Genomic DNA, 20,731 nt, shown 5'->3' with positions numbered 1-20,731 from the left:
GAGGAGAGGAGAGAATGGAGGAGGAACAAATTAGAAATAAGAAAGTTAAATAAGTAGTACTGAAAAGCATCCATCTTAATCTTTAAAAAGTCCCGTTACAGTTATTTTTTGCACTTTTCCAGTTGAAAAACAATATTCTAAGTATAAATACAGTAAAGTGCACACATTTCTACTGCATGTTTTGACCAAAATAGTGTTTTTTTTTTTTTTTTTTACAAAATTGAGAAATTCAAGAGTTTGGCAATTCAAGGAATTGTAATCTGTGATGTCATCGACCTCCCCCCTTGCTCGAGATGTCATGACCTTTTAAACGAGGTGAAAGTAGCCTGGCGCTTTAATATCCCCATTTCGTTAAGTAAATCAAGAGTTTAACGAGGTGAAAGGAGACTGGGGCTTTTATATCTCCATTTCGTTAAGTAAATCAGGTGTTAAACGAGATTAAAGGAGACTGGCGCTTTAATATCCCCATTTCGTTAAGTAAATCAAGAGTTTAACGAGGTGAAAGGAGACTGGGGCTTTTATATCTCCATCCTTTTCTCGCTTTGCTTTTTCCATGTCGGCCCCTCCTTCCCTCTCCTCTTTCTCTCTCCTGTCTTTCCCCCTCATTCCTTCGCTCTCTCTCCTCTTTCCCCCTCTCCTCTCTCTCTCTCTCTCCTCTTTCCCCCTCTCCTCTCTCTCTCTCTCTTCTCTTTCCCCCTCTCCTCTCTCTCTCTCCTGTCATTACCCCCTCCTCTCTCTCCTCCTTCCACATCTCCTCTCTCTCCTGTCTTTTCCCCTCTCCTCTCTCTCTCCTGTCATTCCCCCTCCTTCATTCCTTCTCTCTCTCTCTCTGCTGTCATTCCCCCTCTCCTCTCTCTCCTGACATTCCCCCTCCTTCATTCCTTCTCTCTCCTCTCTCTCCTGCCATTTCCCCTCTCCTCTCTCTCCTGCCATTTCCCCTCCTTCATTCCTTCTCTCTCTCCCTCCTCTTTCCCCCTCTCCCTCTCTCCAGATTTCTCCTCATCCTGCCTCGTCAGATGTGAACGGAGCAGCGAACCAGACAGATGATCTGAGCCCTGAAGGTAGACGTGTGTGTGTGTGTTAGGGGGTGTGTGTTAGGGTGTGTGGTGTGTTAGGGTGTGTGTTAGGTGTGTGTGTGTGTGTTAGGGTGTGTGTGTTAGGGTGTGTGTGTGTGTGTGTGTGTGTGTTAGGGTGTGTGTGTGTGTGTTAGGGTGTGTGTGTGTGTGTGTGTAGGTGTGTGTGTGTGTTAGGGTGTGTGGTGTGTGTGTGTGCTAGGTGTGTGTGTTAGGTGTGTGTGTGTGTGTTAGTGTGTGTGTGTTAGGTGTGTGTGTGTGTTGTGTGTGTGTGTTAGGTGTGTGTGTGTTAGGGTGTGTGTGTTAGGTGTGTGTGTGTGTGTGTGTGTGTGTGTGTGTGTGTGTGTGTGTGTGTGTGTGTGTGTGTGTGAGTGTGTGTGTGTGTGTGTTAGGTGTGTGTGTGTGAGGGTGTGTGTGTGTGTGTTAGGTGTGTGTGTGTGTAGTGTGTGTGTGTGTGTGTGTGTGTGTGTGTGTTAGGGTGTGTGTGTGTGTGTGAGGGTGTGTGGTGTGTGTTAGGTGTGTGTGTGTGTGTGTGTGTTAGGGTGTGTGTGTTAGTGTGTGTGTGTGTGTGTGTGTGTTAGGGTGTGTGTGTGTTAGGGTGTGTGTGTTAGGGTGTGTGTGTTAGGGTGTGTGGTGTGTGTGTTAGGGTGTGTGGTGTGTGTGTTAGGGTGTGTGGTGTGTGTGTGTGTTAGGTGTGTGTGTGTGTGTTAGGTGTGTGTGTGTGTGTGTGTGTGTGTGTGTTAGGGTGTGTGTGTGTGTGTGTGAGGTGTGTGTGTGTGTTAGGGTGTGTGTGTGTGTGTGTGTGTTAGAGTGTGTGTGTTAGGTGTGTGTGTGTGTGTGTGTGTGTGTTAGGTGTGTGTGTGTGTTAGGGTGTGTGTGTTAGGGTGTGTGTGTTAGGGTGTGTGGTGTGTGTGTTAGGGTGTGTGGTGTGTGTGTTAGGTGTGTGTGTGTGTGTGTGTTAGGGTGTGTGTGTTAGGGTGTGTGTGTGTGTGTTAGGGTGTGTGTGTTAGGGTGTGTGTGTGTGTTAGTGTGTGTGTGTTAGGGTGTGTGGTGTGTGTGTGTGTTAGGTGTGTGTGTGTGTGTGTGTGTGTGTGTGTGTGTGTGTGTGTGTGTGTGTGTGTGTGAGGTGTGTGTGTGTGTTAGGGTGTGTGTGTGTGTTAGGGTGTGTGTGTGTGTGTGTGTGTGTGTGTGTGTGTGAGGGTGTGTGTGTGTGTGTTAGGGTGTGTGTGTGTGTGTGAGGGTGTGTGTGTGTGTGTTAGGGTGTGTGTGTGTGTGTTAGTGTGTGTGTGTGTGAGGGTGTGTGTGTGTGTGTCAGGTTGGCACTGACACATATGGTCATACCACGCTACTCCAACAATCCTCAGGACGTTTTACAGCATGGTTGTGTGTGTGTGTGTGTGTCCTCGGTTACCCCTGTCTCTCTCCTGTATAGTGAATGGGAACACTCTCTCCTGTATAGTGAATGGGAACACTCTCTCCTGTATAGTGAATGGGAACACTCTCTCCTGTATAGTGAATGGGAACACTCTCTCCTGTATAGTGAATGGGAACACTCTCTCCTGTATAGTGAATGGGAACACTCTCTCCTGTATAGTGAATGGGAACAGGTCGGTCTCCTCCTCCATCATCAGTGACAAGTACAAGGTGGGGAAGATCATAGGGGACGGGAACTTTGCCGTTGTTAAGGATTGTGTAGAGAGGTAAGTACTAGATCACACACACACACACACACACACACACACACACACACACACACACACACACACACACTGGGGGTTTCTCAATATGCGTACTACCGTGCTTCAAGCAAATTGGAGCACGCAACGGTCGGTGTATGAGTCCAAATCAAAGTATGTGAAATGGAACACTGAGGGCAGTTCTAAGATGAAATGGAACACTGAGGGCAGTTCTGAGATGAAATGGAACACTGAGGGCAGTTCTGAGATGAAATGGAACACTGAAAGCAGTTCTGAGATGAAATGGAACACTGAGGGCAGTTCTAAGATGAAATGGAACATGAGGGCAGTTCTGAGATGAAATGGAACATGAGGGCAGTTCTGAGATGAAATGGAACACTGAAAGCAGTTCTGAGATGAAATGGAACACTGAGGGCAGTTCTAAGATGAAATGGAACAGTGAGGGCAGTTCTAAGATGAAATGGAACACTGAAAGCAGTTCTAAGATGAAATGGAACACTGAAAGCAGTTCTGAGATGAAATGGAACACTGAGGGCAGTTCTAAGATGAAATGGAACAGTGAGGGCAGTTCTCAGATGAAACTGAACACTGAGGGCAGTTCTGAGATGAAATGGAACAGTGAGGGCAGTTCTAAGATGAAATGGAACACGGAGGGCAGTTCTGAGATGAAATGGAACACTGAGGGCAGTTCTGAGATGAAATGGACCACTGAGGGCAGTTCTGAGATGAAATGGAACACTGAGGGCAGTTCTAAGATGAAATGGAACATGAGGGCAGTTCTGAGATGAAATGGACCACTGAGGGCAGTTCTGAGATGAAATGGAACACTGAGGGCAGTTCTAAGATGAAATGGAACACTGAGGGCAGTTCTAAGATGAAATGGAACATGAGGGCAGTTCTGAGATGAAATGGACCACTGAGGGCAGTTCTGAGATGAAATGGAACACTGAGGGCAGTTCTAAGATGAAATGGACCACTGAGGGCAGTTCTCAGATGAAATGGAACACTGAGGGCAGTTCTGAGATGAAATGGAACACTGAGGGCAGTTCTAAGATGAAATGGAACACTGAGGGCAGTTCTGAGATGAAATGGAACACTGAGGGCAGTTCTCAGATGAAATGGAACACTGAGGGCAGTTCTGAGATGAAATGGACCACTGAGGGCAGTTCTCAGATGAAATGGAACACTGAGGGCAGTTCTGAGATGAAATGGAACACTGAAAGCAGTTCTGAGATGAAATGGAACACTGAGGGCAGTTCTAAGATGAAATGGAACACTGAGGGCAGTTCTCAGATGAAATGGAACACTGAGGGCAGTTCTGAGATGAAATGGACCACTGAGGGCAGTTCTCAGATGAAATGGAACACTGAGGGCAGTTCTGAGATGAAATGGAACACTGAAAGCAGTTCTGAGATGAAATGGAACACTGAAAGCAGTTCTGAGATGAAATGGAACACTGAGGGCAGTTCTAAGATGAAATGGAACACTGAGGGCAGTTCTAAGATGCGTACTTCGTTTGTACACATTTCAAAGCATATATCGATGCGCGTTTCAACTGAAATATTCCCAGAATTGTTGTCGTAATGTGACGCATCCACGCAAACAATGGCAGCTGGTTTTGAGCTGAAGAGAGAGAAAATGAACTCCGACTTCGGAATGAAAAGTTGCCCATTCACATCTCACATGTTGCCTGAATACAATATTGTATCTTAAAAACGTTAATAAATACATACCTTGTTAATGTTACAATGTTTAACTGCCTGGAATACCCACTGTAGTGTCGTAGATCACAGGCTAACTGACGAAAATAATTGGTAGATAGCTAGCTACACACAAAGAATTTGTAGCTAATGTTGGCCATCTACCTTGCATAACAACATCCTTTTTTTACATGTAAAACTAGCTGGCTAGCTAGATTAATATTCACATATAGGTAGTTGCTAATTATGAAGTAAAACGTTAGCATTTTGCTTTATGTAGCTATCTTGTTTTGTCTGTATTGGTCAAAGGTCACATTAATGCGGTAACATGGAGTGCTTCTCAAATGGAACATTTTCTGTGTTCTCCACACTCTTGTCCTCACGAGAACATACACAAGAGAACGTCCTCAGAGCATGAGTGTGTGGAGCACAGTAGTATGCATAATTGAGAAACACCCACTGTACTTGATTGATTGATTGATTGACTCGTCGACAGGTCGACAGGACAGGAGTTTGCTCTGAAGATTATCGACAAAGCTCGTTGCTGTGGGAAGGTACTGACACAACTTATGTACTGATCAGATTGATTGATTGACTGATTTTATGTATTGATGTACAGTACCAGTCAAAAGTTTGGACACACCTACTCCTTCAAGGGGTTTTTCTTTATTTTTACTATTTTCTACATTGTAGAATAATAGTGAAGACATCACAACTATGAAATAACACATATACAATCATGTCGTAACCAAAAAAAGTGTTAAACAAATCAAAATATATTTTAGATTGTTAAAAAGTAGCCACCCTTTGCCTTGATGACAGCTTTGCACACTCTTGGCATTCTCTCAACCAGCTTCATGAGGAATGCTTTTCCAACAGTCTTGAAGGAGTTCCCACATATGCTGAGCACTTGTTGGCTGCTTTTCCTTCACTCTGCGGTCCAAGACATTCCAAACCATCTCAATTGGGTTGAGGTCGGGTGATTGTGGAGGCCAGGTCATCTGATGCAGCACTCCATCACTCTTATTGGTCAAATAGCCCTTACACAGTCAGGAGGTGTGTTGGGTCATTGTCCTGTTGAAAAACAAATGATAGTCCCAATAAGCGCAGATCAGATGGGATGGCGTATCGCTGCAGAATGCTGTGGTAGCCATGATGGTTAAGTGTGCCTTGAATTCTAAATAAATCACAGACAGTGTCACCAGCAAAGCACCATCACACCTCCTCCTCCATGCTTCACGGTGGGAACCACACATGCAGAGATCATCCGTTCACATACTCTGCATCTCATAAAGACACAGTGGTTGGAAGCAAAAATCGCAAAATTAGACCAAAGAACAGATTTCCACCGGTCTAATGTCCATTGCTCGTGTTTCTTGGTCCAAGAAAGTCTCTTCTTCTTATTGTTGTCCTTTAGTAGTGGTTTCTTTGCAGCAATTTGACCATGAAGGACTGATTCACACAGTCTCCTCTGAACAATTGATGTTGAGATGTGTCTGTTACTTGAACTCTGTGAAGCATTTATTTGGGTTGCAATCTGAGGTGCAGTTAACTCTAATGAACTTATCCTCTGCAGCAGAGGTAACTCTGGGTCTTCCTTTCCTGTGGCGGTCCTCATGAGAGCCATGTCTTAAAGTAATAAGCTGTTCCTGCCATAATCTGCACTAGGTATTTTAGGGCTATCTTCTGTATACCAACCCTACCTTGTCACAACACAACTGATTGGCTCAAACGCATTAAGAAGGAAAGAAATTCCACCAATTAACTTTTAACAAGGCACACCTGTTAATTGAAATGCATTCCAGGTGACTACCTCATGCAGCTGGTTGAGAGAATGCCAAGAGTGTGCAAAGCTTTCATCAAGACAAAGGGTGGCTACTTTGAAGAATCTCAAATATAAAATATATTTTGATTTGTTCAACACGTTTTTGATTCCACTAATACATGATTCCATATATGGTATTTCATTGTTTTTAATATTTTCACTATTATTCTACAATGTAGAAAATAGTAAAAAATAAAGAAAAACCCTTGAATGAGTAGGTGTGTCCTAACTGTTAATTGGTACTGTGTGTATTGATCAGGAGCACCTGATAGAGAACGAGGTGGCGGTGTTGCGGAGGGTCAGACACCCCAGCATCATACAGCTGATTGAGGTCGACGACACGCCCACAGAACTCTACCTGGTCATGGAATTGGTCAAGGTACGCTCAATTACTTAAAGCGGCAATCAGCAGTCGAAACAATAACGAAGCGTCTCTCCGCCCCCTGTTTTGGTTTTAAAAAGCTGAGGGATTTGGGGCTGGAGAAAATGTAACCCTTCAAGTTAACAGTAATGGATGCAAGGACTGACCATCCATGACATCAACATTATGGTGTTAATCCTGTTTTGAGGCTGTACAGTGTTGGTTTACATTTACTTTGTTTACAAACAGAGAGTTAAACAAGGTTCTGATGGGGTGTGACTGTTGGACTGAGGCATTTAGTAAGGGATAATCAATGAGAGGCTTTTAGTAAGGGATAATCGATGAGAGGCTTTTAGTAAGGGATAATCAATGAGAGGCTTTTAGTAAGGGATAATCGATCAGAGGCTTTTAGTAAGGGATAATCAATGAGAGGCTTTTAGTAAGGGATAATCAATGAGAGGCTTTTAGTAAGGGATAATCGATCAGAGGCTTTTAGTAAGGGATAATCGATCAGAGGCTTTTAGTAAGGGATAATCAATGAGAGGCTTTTAGTAAGGGATAATCGATCAGAGGCTTTTAGTAAGGGATAATCGATCAGAGGCTTTTAGTAAGGGATAATCGATCAGAGGCTTTTAGTAAGGGATAATCAATGAGAGGCTTTTAGTAAGGGATAATCGATGAGAGGCTTTTAGTAAGGGATAATCGATGAGAGGCTTTTAGTAAGGGATAATCGATGAGAGGCTTTTAGTAAGGGATAATCGATGAGAGGCTTTTAGTAAGGGATAATCAATGAGAGGCTTTTAGTAAGGGATAATCGATGAGAGGCTTTTAGTAAGGGATAATCGATGAGAGGCTTTTAGTAAGGGATAATCGATGAGAGGCTTTTAGTAAGGGATAATCGATGAGAGGCTTTTAGTAAGGGATAATCGATGAGAGGCTTTTAGTAAGGGATAATCGATGAGAGGCTTTTAGTAAGGGATAATCGATCAGAGGCTTTTAGTAAGGGATAATCGATCAGAGGCTTTTAGTAAGGGATAATCAATGAGAGGCTTTTAGTAAGGGATAATCGATCAGAGGCTTTTAGTAAGGGATAATCGATCAGAGGCTTTTAGTAAGGGATAATCGATCAGAGGCTTTTAGTAAGGGATAATCAATGAGAGGCTTTTAGTAAGGGATAATCGATGAGAGGCTTTTAGTAAGGGATAATCGATGAGAGGCTTTTAGTAAGGGATAATCGATGAGAGGCTTTTAGTAAGGGATAATCGATGAGAGGCTTTTAGTAAGGGATAATCAATGAGAGGCTTTTAGTAAGGGATAATCGATGAGAGGCTTTTAGTAAGGGATAATCGATGAGAGGCTTTTAGTAAGGGATAATCGATGAGAGGCTTTTAGTAAGGGATAATCGATGAGAGGCTTTTAGTAAGGGATAATCGATGAGAGGCTTTTAGTAAGGGATAATCGATGAGAGGCTTTTAGTAAGGGATAATCGATGAGAGGCTTTTAGTAAAGGATAATCGATGAGAGGCTTTTAGTAAGGGATAATCGATCAGAGGCTTTTAGTAAGGGATAATCAATGAGAGGCTTTTAGTAAGGGATATGTTTGTGTGTGTGTTCGTATGTATGTGTGTGTGTGTGTGTGTGTGTGTGTGTGTGTGTGTGTGTGTGTGTGTGTGTGTGTGTGTGTGTGTGTGTGTGTGTGTGTGTGTGTGTGTGTGTGTGTGTGTACAGTACACTGACCTGTGTCTGTTGATGTTATCTCTCTGCAGGGTGGAGATCTGTTTGATGCCATCACATGTTCTACTAAATACACAGAGAGAGATGCCAGTGCCATGATCTTCAACCTGGCGGGAGCTATTCAATACCTACACCGTATGGATATAGTCCACAGAGACATCAAACCTGAAAACCTGCTGGTATATAAACCCTCACATACACACCTACAACAGGAACAGGGTTGGAGTTAAAACCTACAGGAGGGGTATCTCTCCAGGAACAGGGTTGGAGTTAAAACCTACAGGAGGGTATCTCTCCAGGAACAGGGTTGGAGTTTAGACCTACAGGAGGGTATCTCTCCAGGAACAGGGTTGGAGTTTAGACCTCCAGGAGGGGTATCTCTCCAGGAACAGGGTTGGAGTTTAAACCTACAGGAGGGTATCTCTCCAGGAACAGGGTTGGAGTTAAAACCTACAGGAGGGGTATCTCTCCAGGAACAGGGTTGGAGTTAAAACCTACAGGAGGGTATCTCTCCAGGAACAGGGTTGGAGTTAAAACCTACAGGAGGGTATCTCTCCAGGAACAGGGTTGGAGTTAAAACCTACAGGAGGGGTATCTCTCCAGGAACAGGGTTGGAGTTAAAACCTACAGGAGGGTATCTCTCCAGGAACAGGGTTGGAGTTTAGACCTACAGGAAGGTAGTTCTCCAGGAACAGGGTTGGAGTTAAAACCTACAGGACTTTACCTCGGGGGTATCTCTCCAGGAACAGGGTTGGAGTTAAAACCTACAGGAGGGGTATCTTTTACATTACACTTTAGTCATGTATATCAACCTGTCTCCTTTCTTGCCCTGTGACCTCCAGGTGTGTGAATACCTGGATGGGACCAAGTCGTTGAAGCTCGGTGATTTTGGTCTGGCTACAGTCGTAGAGGGACCCCTGTATACAGTCTGTGGAACGCCCACGTATGTAGCTCCAGAGATCATCGCTGAGACCGGGTAAGAGGTGTGTGTGTGTGTGTGTGTGTGTGTGTGTGTAGAGACCATCTCGGAGACCTGATAAGAGGAGTGTGTGTTTGTGTGTGTCCACTTCTCTCAGTTCTTTCCTCACACCTAAAAAAAAGGACAGGTAGGCCCGATCCAGCAGCAGGACAGGTCGGCCCGATCCAGCAGCAGGACAGGTTCGCCCCGATCCAGCAGCAGGACAGGTTCGCCCCGATCCAGCAGCAGGACAGGTCGGCCCGATCCAGCAGCAGGACAGGTCGGCCCGATCCAGCAGCAGGACAGGTCGGCCCGATCCAGCAGCAGGACAGGTCGGCCCGATCCAGCAGCAGGACAGGTCGCCCCGATCCAGCAGCAGGACAGGTCGGCCCGATCCAGCAGCAGGACAGGTCGGCCCGATCCAGCAGCAGGACAGGTTCGGCCCGATCCAGCAGCAGGACAGGTCGGCCCGATCCAGCAGCAGGACAGGTCGGCCCGATCCAGCAGCAGGACAGGTCGGCCCGATCCAGCAGCAGGACAGGTCGGCCCGATCCAGCAGCAGGACAGGTCGGCCCGATCCAGCAGCAGGACAGGTCGGCCCGATCCAGCAGCAGGACAGGTCGGCCCGATCCAGCAGCAGGACAGGTCGGCCCGATCCAGCAGCAGGACAGGTCGGCCCGATCCAGCAGCAGCACCATGCGTAACGGCAGTAATGACGATAGTTGCTCTGAGAAACTCCATATTGTTGGGAGTACCGGACGTATTTTGACAAACGTTTACAGAGCTGGTTAATGGGATCTTGGGAGATATCGTCAGATTCATTGTCTTCTCAAGCCCAGGTACTGATTCAGATAGAAGATGGTTTTATGTGGAATAATGAGGTTGTCATCTTACCTGTGTGTGTTGTTAGGTACGGTCTGAAGGTGGATATCTGGGCTGCAGGAGTTATCGCCTACATCCTATTGTGTGGGTTCCCCCCGTTCCGCAGGTGAGTTCCACTACGTTCACCAGTACAATCACCAGCACGTTCACCAGTACAATCACCAGTACAATCACCAGCACGTTCACCAGCACGTTCACCAGTACAATCACCAGCACGTTCACCAGTACAATCACCAGCACGTTCACCAGCACATTCACCAGTTCGTTCACCAGTTTCAACATAATGACTGTATATACTCAGTTTCACTCCTCTCCTACAGTGAGAATAACATCCAGGAGGAGTTGTTTGACCAGATACTCAGGGGGAAGCTGGAATTCCCTTCCCCAGACTGGGACACAGTCAGCCTGCCGGCCAAGGTAGGAGCCTGAGGGTTAGATAGATAGATGGTATAACAGTAGATAGATGGTATAACATTAGATAGATAGTATAACAGTAGATAGATGGTATAACAGTAGATAGATGGTATAACATTAGATAGATAGATGGTATAACATTAGATAGATGGTATAACAGTAGATAGATGGTATAACAGTAGATAGATGGTATAACAGTAGATAGATGGTATAACATTAGATAGATGGTATAACAGTAGATAGATAGATGGTATAACATTAGATAGATGGTATAACATTAGATAGATGGTATAACAGTAGATAGATGGTATAACAGTAGATAGATGGTATAACATTAGATAGATGGTATAACATTAGATAGATGGTACAACAGTAGATAGATAGATGGTATAACAGTAGATAGATGGTACAACAGTAGATAGATGGTATAACATTAGATAGATGGTATAACAGTAGATAGATGGTATAACAGTAGATAGATGGTATAACAGTAGATAGATAGATGGTATAACATTAGATAGATGGTATAACAGTAGATAGATGGTATAACATTATATAGATGGTATAACAGTAGATAGATGGTATAACAGTAGATAGATGGTATAACATTAGATAGATGGTATAAGGGTAGATAGATGGTATAACAGTAGATAGATGGTATAAGGGTAGATAGATGGTATAACAGTAGATAGATGGTATAACATTAGATAGATGGTATAACAGTAGATAGATGGTATAACAGTAGATAGATGGTATAACAGTAGATAGATGGTATAACAGTAGATAGATGGTATAACAGTAGATAGATGGTATAACATTAGATAGATGGTATAACATTAGATAGATAGATGGTATAACAGTAGATAGATAGATGGTATAACATTAGATAGATAGATGGTATAACATTAGATAGATGGTATAACATTAGATAGATGGTATAACATTAGATAGATGGTATAACAGTAGATAGATGGTATAACATTAGATAGATGGTATAACAGTAGATAGATGGTATAACATTAGATAGATAGATGGTATAACAGTAGATAGATAGATGGTATAACAGTAGATAGATAGATGGTATAACAGTAGATAGATAGATGGTATAACATTAGATAGATGGTATAACATTAGATAGATGCTATAACATTAGATAGATGGTATAACATTAGATAGATGGTATAACATTAGATAGATAGATGGTATAACATTAGATAGATAGATGGTATAACATTAGATAGATAGATGGTATAACATTAGATAGATGGTATAACAGTAGATAGATGGTATAACATTAGATAGATGGTATAACAGTAGATAGATGGTATAACATTAGATAGATGGTATAACATTAGATAGATGGTATAACAGTAGATAGATGGTATAACATTAGATAGATGGTATAACAGTAGATAGATGGTATAACATTAGATAGATAGATGGTATAACAGTAGATAGATAGATGGTATAACATTAGATAGATAGATGGTATAACAGTAGATAGATGGTATAACATTAGATAGATGGTATAACAGTAGATAGATGGTATAACATTAGATAGATGGTATAACAGTAGATAGATGGTATAACATTAGATAGATAGATGGTATAACAGTAGATAGATAGATGGTATAACAGTAGATAGATAGATGGTATAACATTAGATAGATGGTATAACATTAGATAGATGGTATAACATTAGATAGATGCTATAACATTAGATAGATGGTATAACAGTAGATAGATGATATAACAGTAGATAGATGGTATAACAGTAGATAGATAGATGGTATAACAGTAGATAGATGGTATAACATTAGATAGATGGTATAACATTAGATAGATGGTATAACAGTAGATAGATGGTATAACAGTAGATAGATAGATGGTATAACAGTAGATAGATGGTATAACAGTAGATAGATGGTATAGCAGCAGATAGATCAGATGGTATACAGATAGACATAACAGTAGATAGATGGTATAACAGCAGATAGATAGTGTAGCATAGATAGATGGTATAACAGTAGATAGATGGCATAACATTAGATAGATGGTATAAAGCAGAATAGATGGTATAACATTAGATAGATGGTATAACAGTAGATAGATGGTATAACAGTAGATAGATGGTATAACATTCAGATAGATGGTATAACAGTAGATAGATGGTATAACAGTAGATAGATGGTATAACAGGATAGATAGATGGTATAACAGTAGATAGATGGTATAACAGTAGATAGATGGTATAACAGTAGATAGATGGTATAACAGTAGATAGATGGTATAACAGTAGATAGATGGTATAACAGTCAGATAGATGGTACAACAGTAGATAGATGGTATAACAGTAGATAGATAGGTATAACAGTAGATAGATGGTATAACAGTAGATAGATGGTATAACAGTAGATAGATGGTATAACAGTAGATAGATGGTATAACAGTAGATAGATGGTATAACAGTAGATAGATGGTATAACAGTAGATAGATGGTATAACAGTAGATAGATGGTATAACAGTAGATAGATGGTATAACAGTAGATAGATGGTATAACAGTAGATAGATGGTATAACAGTAGATAGATGGTATAACATTAGATAGATGGTATAACAGTAGATAGATGGTATAACAGTAGATAGATGGTATAACAGTAGATAGATGGTATAACATTAGATAGATGGTATAACAGTAGATAGATAGATGGTATAACAGTAGATAGATGGTATAACAGTAGATAGATGGTATAACAGTAGATAGATAGGGTATAACAGTAAGATAGATGGTATAACAGTAGATAGATGGTATAACAGTAGATAGATAGATGGTATAACAGTAGATAGATGGTATAACAGTAGATAGATGGTATAACAGTAGATAGATGGTATAACAGTAGATAGATGGTATAACAGTAGATAGATGGTATAACAGTAGATAGATGGATGGTATAACAGTAGATAGATGGTATAACATTAGATAGATGGTATAACAGTAGATAGATGGTATAACAGTAGATAGATGGTATAACATTAGATAGATGGTATAACAGTAGATAGATAGGGTATAACAGTAGATAGATGGTATAACAGTAGATAGATGGTATAACATTAGATAGATGGTATAACAGTAGATAGATGGTATAACAGTAGATAGATGGTATAACAGTAGATAGATGGTATAACAGTAGATAGATGGTATAACAGTAGATAGATGGTATAACATTAGATAGATGGTATAACAGTAGATAGATGGTATAACATTAGATAGATGGTATAACATAGATAGATGGTATAACAGTAGATAGATGGTATAACAGTAGATAGATGGTATAACAGTAGATAGATGGTATAACAGTAGATAGATGGTATAACATTAGATAGATGGTATAACATTAGATAGATGGCAGGATGGTATAACATTAGATAGATGGTATAACAGTAGATAGATGGTATAACATTAGATAGATGAGGTATAACAGTAGATAGATAGATGGTATAACAGTAGATAGATAGATGGTATAACATTAGATAGATGGTATAACATCTAGATAGATGGTATAACAGTAGATAGATGGTATAACAGTAGATAGATGGTATAACAGTAGATAGATGGTAAACATCAAGATAGATGGTATAACATAGATAGATGGTATAACAGTAGATAGATGGTATAACAGTAGATAGATGGTATAACATTAGATAGATGGTATAACATTAGATAGATGGTATAACAGTAGATAGATGGTATAACATTAGATAGATGGTATAACAGTAGATAGATGGTATAACAGTAGATAGATGGTATAACATTAGATAGATGGTATAACAGTAGATAGATGGTATAACAGTAGATAGATGGTATAACAGTAGATAGATGGTATAACATTAGATAGATAGATGGTATAACAGTAGATAGATGGTATAACAGTAGATAGATGGTATAACATTAGATAGATGGTATAACAGTAGATAGATGGTATAACAGTAGATAGATAGATGGTATAACATTAGATAGATGGTATAACAGTAGATAGATGGTATAACAGTAGATAGATGGTATAACAGTAGATAGATGGTATAACATGTAGATAGATGGTATAACAGTAGATAGATGGTATAACAGTAGATAGATGGTATAACAGTAGATAGATGGTATAACAGTAGATAGATGGTATAACATTAGATAGATGGTATAACAGTAGATAGATGGTATAACAGTAGATAGATGGTATAACAGTAGATAGATGGTATAACATTAGATAGATGGTATAACAGTAGATAGATAGATGGTATAACAGTAGATAGATAGGGTATAACAGTAATAATGGTATAACAGTAGATAGATGGTATAACAGTAGATAGATGGTATAACAGATGGCGATAACATAAATAGATGATAACATATACAGAAAGATAGTGGTATAACAGTAGATAGAAGATGGTATAACATTAGATAGATAGATGGTATAACAGTAGATAGATGGTATAACAGTAGATAGATGGTATAACAGTAGATAGATGGTATAACATTAGATAGATGGTATAACAGTAGATAGATAGGGTATAACAGTAGATAGATGGTATAACAGTAGATAGATAGATGGTATAACAGTAGATAGATGGTATAACAGTAGATAGATGGTATAACAGTAGATAGATGGTATAACAGTAGATAGATGGTATAACATTAGATAGATGGTATAACAGTAGATAGATGGTATAACAGTAGATAGATGGTATAACAGTAGATAGATGGTATAACAGTAGATAGATGGTATAACAGTAGATAGATGGTATAACAGTAGATAGATGGTATAACAGTAGATAGATGGTATAACAGTAGATAGATGGTATAACAGTAGATAGATGGTATAACAGTAGATAGATGGTATAACAGTAGATAGATGGTATAACAGTAGATAGATGGTATAACATAGAGATATAACAGTAGATAGATGGTATAACAGTAGATAGATGGTATAACATTAGATAGATGGTATAACATTAGATAGATGGTATAACAGTAGATAGATGGTATAACATTAGATAGATGGTATAACAGTAGATAGATGGTATAACAGTAGATAGATGGTATAACAGTAGATAGATGGTATAACATTAGATAGATGGTATAACATTAGATAGATGGTACAACATTAGATAGATGGTATAACATTAGATAGATAGATGGTATAACAGTAGATAGATTGGTATAACATTAGATAGATGGTATAACAGTAGATAGATAGATGGTATAACAGTAGATAGATGGTATAACAGTAGATAGATGGTATAACAGTAGATAGATGGTATAACAGTAGATAGATGGTATAACAGTAGATAGATAGATGGTATAACAGTAGATAGATGGTACAACATTAGATAGATGGTATAACATTAGATAGATAGATGGTATAACATTAGATAGATGGTATAACAGTAGATAGATGGTATAACAGTAGATAGATGGTATAACAGTAGATAGATGGTATAACATTAGATAGATGGTATAACAGTAGATAGATGGTATAACAGTAGATAGATGGTATAACAGTAGATAGATGGTATAACAGTAGATAGATGGTATAACATTAGATAGATGGGTATAACAGTAGATAGATAGATGGTATAACAGTAGATAGATGGTATAACAGTAGATAGATGGTATAACAGTAGATAGATGGTATAACATTAGATAGATGGTATAACAGTAGATAGATGGTATAACAGTAGATAGATGGTATAACATTAGATAGATGGTATAACAGTAGATAGATGGTATAACAGTAGATAGATAGATGGTATAACATTAGATAGATGGTATAACAGTAGATAGATGGTATAACAGTAGATAGATGGTATAACAGTAGATAGATGGTATAACAGTAGATAGATGGTATAACATTAGATAGATAGATGGTATAACAGTAGATAGATAGATGGTATAACATTAGATAGATGGTATAACAGTAGATAGATAGATGGTATAACATTAGATAGATGGTATAACATTAGATAGATGGTATAACAGTAGATAGATGGTATAACAGTAGATAGATGGTATAACAGTAGATAGATGGTATAACATTAGATAGATGGTATAACAGTAGATAGATGGTATAACAGTAGATAGATGGTATAACAGTAGATAGATGGTATAACAGTAGATAGATGGTATAACAGTAGATAGATGGTATAACAGTAGATAGATGGTATAACAGTAGATAGATGGTATAACAGTAGATAGATGGTATAACATTAGATAGATAGATGGTATAACAGTAGATAGATAGATGGTATAACAGATAGATAGATGGTATAACATTAGATAGATGGTATAACAGTAGATAGATAGATGGTATAACAGTAGATAGATGGTATAACAGTAGATAGATGGTATAACAGTAGATAGATGGTATAACAGTAGATAGATGGTATAACATAAATAGATGGTATAACAGTAGATAGATAGATGGTATAACAGTAGATAGATGGTATAACAGTAGATAGATGGTATAACATTAGATAGATGGTATAACAGTAGATAGATGGTATAACATGTAGATAGATGGTATAACAGTAGATAGATGGTATAACAGTAGATAGATGGTATAACAGTAGATAGATGGCATAACAGTAGATAGATAGTGGTATAACATTAGATAGATGGTATAACAGTAGATAGATGGTATAACAGTAGATAGATGGTATAACAGTAGATAGATGGTATAACAGTAGATAGATGGTATAACAGTAGATAGATGATGGTATAACAGTAGATAGATGGTATAACAGCAGATAGATAGATGGTATAACATTAGATAGATGGTATAACATTAGATAGATGGTATAACAGTAGATAGATGGTATAACAGTAGATAGATGGTATAACAGTAGATAGATGGTATAACAGTAGATAGATGGTATAACATTAGATAGATGGTATAACAGTAGATAGATGGTATAACAGTAGATAGATGGTAATTAGATAGATGGTATAACAGTAGATAGATGGTATAACATTAGATAGATGGTATAACAGTAGATAGATGGTATAACAGGAGATAAATAGTATAACAGGAATAAATAGTATAACAAGTTCAGTAGATAGATGGTATAACAATAGATAGATGGTAACATATAGATGGTATAACAGTAGATAGTATATAACATTAGATAGATGGACAGCAGATAGATGGTATAACAGTAGATAGATGGTATAACATTAGATAGATAGATGGTATAACAGTAGATAGTAGATGGTATAACATAGTAGATAGATGGTATAACAGTAGATAGATGGTATAACATTAGATAGATGGTATAACATTAGATAGATGGTATAACAGTAGATAGATGGTATAACAGTAGATAGATGGTATAACATTAGATAGATGGTATAACAGTAGATAGATGGTATAACAGTAGATAGATGGTATAACAGTAGATAGATGGTATAACAGTAGATAGATGGTATAACAGTAGATAGATGGTATAACATTAGATAGATGGTATAACAGTAGTGATAGATGGTATAACATTAGATAGATGGTATAACAGTAGATAGATGGTATAACAGTAGATAGATGGTATAACAGTAGATAGATGGTATAACAGTAGATAGATGGTATAACATTAGATAGATGGTATAACAGTAGATAGATGGTATAACAGTAGATAGATGGTATAACAGTAGATAGATGGTATAACATTAGATAGATGGTATAACAGTAGATAGATGGTATAACAGTAGATAGATAGATGGTATAACAGTAGATAGATGGTATAACATTAGATAGATGGTATAACAGTAGATAGATGGTATAACAGATAGATAGATGGTATAACAGTAGATAGATGGTATAACAGTAGATAGATGGTATAACATTAGATAGATGGTATAACAGTAGATAGATGGTATAACAGTAGATAGATGGTATAACAGTAGATAGATGGTATAACAGTAGATAGATGGTATAACATTAGATAGATGGTATAACATTAGATAGATGGTATAACAGTAGATAGATAGATGGTATAACATTAGATAGATGGTATAACAGTAGATAGATGGTATAACATTAGTAGATAGATGGTATAACATTAGATAGATGGTATAACAGTAGATAGATGGTATAACAGTAGATAGATAGATGGTATAACAGTAGATAGATGGTATAACAGTAGATAGATGGTATAACAGTAGATAGATGGTATAACAGTAGATAGATGGTATAACAGCAGATAGATAGGTATAACAGTAGATAGATGGTATAACAGTAGATAGATAGATGGTATAACATGTAGATAGATGGTATAACAGTAGATAGATGGTATAACAGTAGATAGATGGTATAACAGTAGATAGATGGTATAACAGTAGATAGATGGTATAACAAGTAGATAGATGGTATAACAAGATGAACAGTAGATAGATGGTATAACATTAGATAGATGGTATAACAGTAGATGTAGATGGTATAACATTAGATAGATGGTATAACAGTATAGATGGTATAACAGTAGATAGATAGATGGTATAACAGTAGATAGATGATGGTATAACAGTAGATAGATGGTATAACAGTAGATAGATGGTATAACATAGATAGATGGTATAACAGTAGATAGATGGTATAACATTAGATAGATAGATGGTATAACAGTAGATAGATAGATGGTATAACATAATAGATAGATGGTATAACAGTAGATAGATAGATGGTATAACATTAGATAGATGGTATAACATTAGATAGATGGTATAACAGTAGATAGATGGTATAACAGTAGATAGATGGTATAACATTAGATAGATAGATGGTATAACAGTAGATAGATGATGGTATAACAGTAGATAGATAGATGGTATAACATTAGATAGATGGTATAACAGTAGATAGATGGTATAACATTAGATAGATGGTATAACAGTAGATAGATGGTATAACAGATAGATAGATGGTATAACAGTTTAGATAGATGGTATAACATAGTAGATAGATGGTATAACAGTAGATAGATGGTATAACAGTAGATAGATGGTATAACATGTAGATAGATGGTATAACATTAGATAGATGGTATAACAGTAGATAGATGGTATAACAGTAGATAGATGGTATAACAGTAGATAGATGGTATAACATTAGATAGATGGTATAACAGTAGATAGATGGTATAACAGTAGATAGATGGTATAACATTAGATAGATGGTACAACAGTAGATAGATGGTATAACAGTAGATAGATGGTATAACAGTAGATAGATGGTATAACATTAGATAGATGGTATAACATTAGATAGATAGATGGTATAACATTAGATAGATGGTATAACAGTAGATAGATGGTATAACAGTAGATAGATGGTATAACAGTAGATAGATGGTATAACAGTAGATAGATGGTATAACAGTAGATAGATAGATGGTATAACAGTAGATAGATGGTATAACAGTAGATAGATGGTATAACATTAGATAGATGGTATAACAGTAGATAGATGGGTATAACAGTAGATAGATGGTATAACAATGATAGATAGATAGATGGTATAACAGTAGATAGATGGTATAACATTAGATAGATGGTATAACATTAGATAGATGGTATAACATTAGATAGATGGTATAACATTAGATAGATAGATGGTATAACAGTAGATAGATAGATGGTATAACATTAGATAGATGGTATAACAGTAGATAGATAGTATAACATTAGATAGATGGTATAACATTAGATAGATGGTATAACAGTAGATAGATGGTATAACAGTAGATAGATGGTATAACATTAGATAGATAGATGGTATAACAGTAGATAGATAGATGGTATAACAGTAGATAGATAGATGGTACAACATTAGATAGATGGTATAACATTAGATAGATGGTATAACAGTAGATAGATGGTATAACAGTAGATAGATGGTATAACAGTAGATAGATGGTAAACAGTAGATAGATGGTATAACATGTGATAGATGGTATAACATTAGATAGATAGATGGTATAACAGTAGATAGATAGATTGTATAACATTAGATAGATGGTATAACAGTAGATAGATGGTATAAC

At 38.0% G+C, this 20,731-nt stretch overlaps 1 protein-coding gene across 1 annotated transcript in view; it reads left to right on the top strand.

Annotated features, from left to right (window-relative positions):
• Positions 1-20,731, top strand: part of LOC106578203 (serine/threonine-protein kinase DCLK2) — an 84,089-nt gene that overhangs the window by 21,994 nt on the left and 41,364 nt on the right. Inside the window, exons 6-13 of the mRNA XM_045711580.1 lie at positions 992-1,061; positions 2,668-2,773; positions 4,967-5,024; positions 6,555-6,674; positions 8,423-8,569; positions 9,233-9,366; positions 10,259-10,336; positions 10,551-10,647. Coding sequence (XP_045567536.1) covers positions 992-1,061; positions 2,668-2,773; positions 4,967-5,024; positions 6,555-6,674; positions 8,423-8,569; positions 9,233-9,366; positions 10,259-10,336; positions 10,551-10,647 — 810 coding nt within the window. The remainder of the gene's footprint in view (positions 1-991; positions 1,062-2,667; positions 2,774-4,966; positions 5,025-6,554; positions 6,675-8,422; positions 8,570-9,232; positions 9,367-10,258; positions 10,337-10,550; positions 10,648-20,731) is intronic.

The sequence above is a fragment of the Salmo salar genome, unplaced genomic scaffold (genome assembly GCF_905237065.1).
Source record: "Salmo salar unplaced genomic scaffold, Ssal_v3.1, whole genome shotgun sequence".
In the NCBI taxonomy this organism is placed as follows: Eukaryota; Metazoa; Chordata; class Actinopteri; order Salmoniformes; family Salmonidae; genus Salmo; species Salmo salar.
Note: the sequence above shows the minus strand (reverse complement) of the source record. Positions and strands in the feature narration are given on the sequence as shown.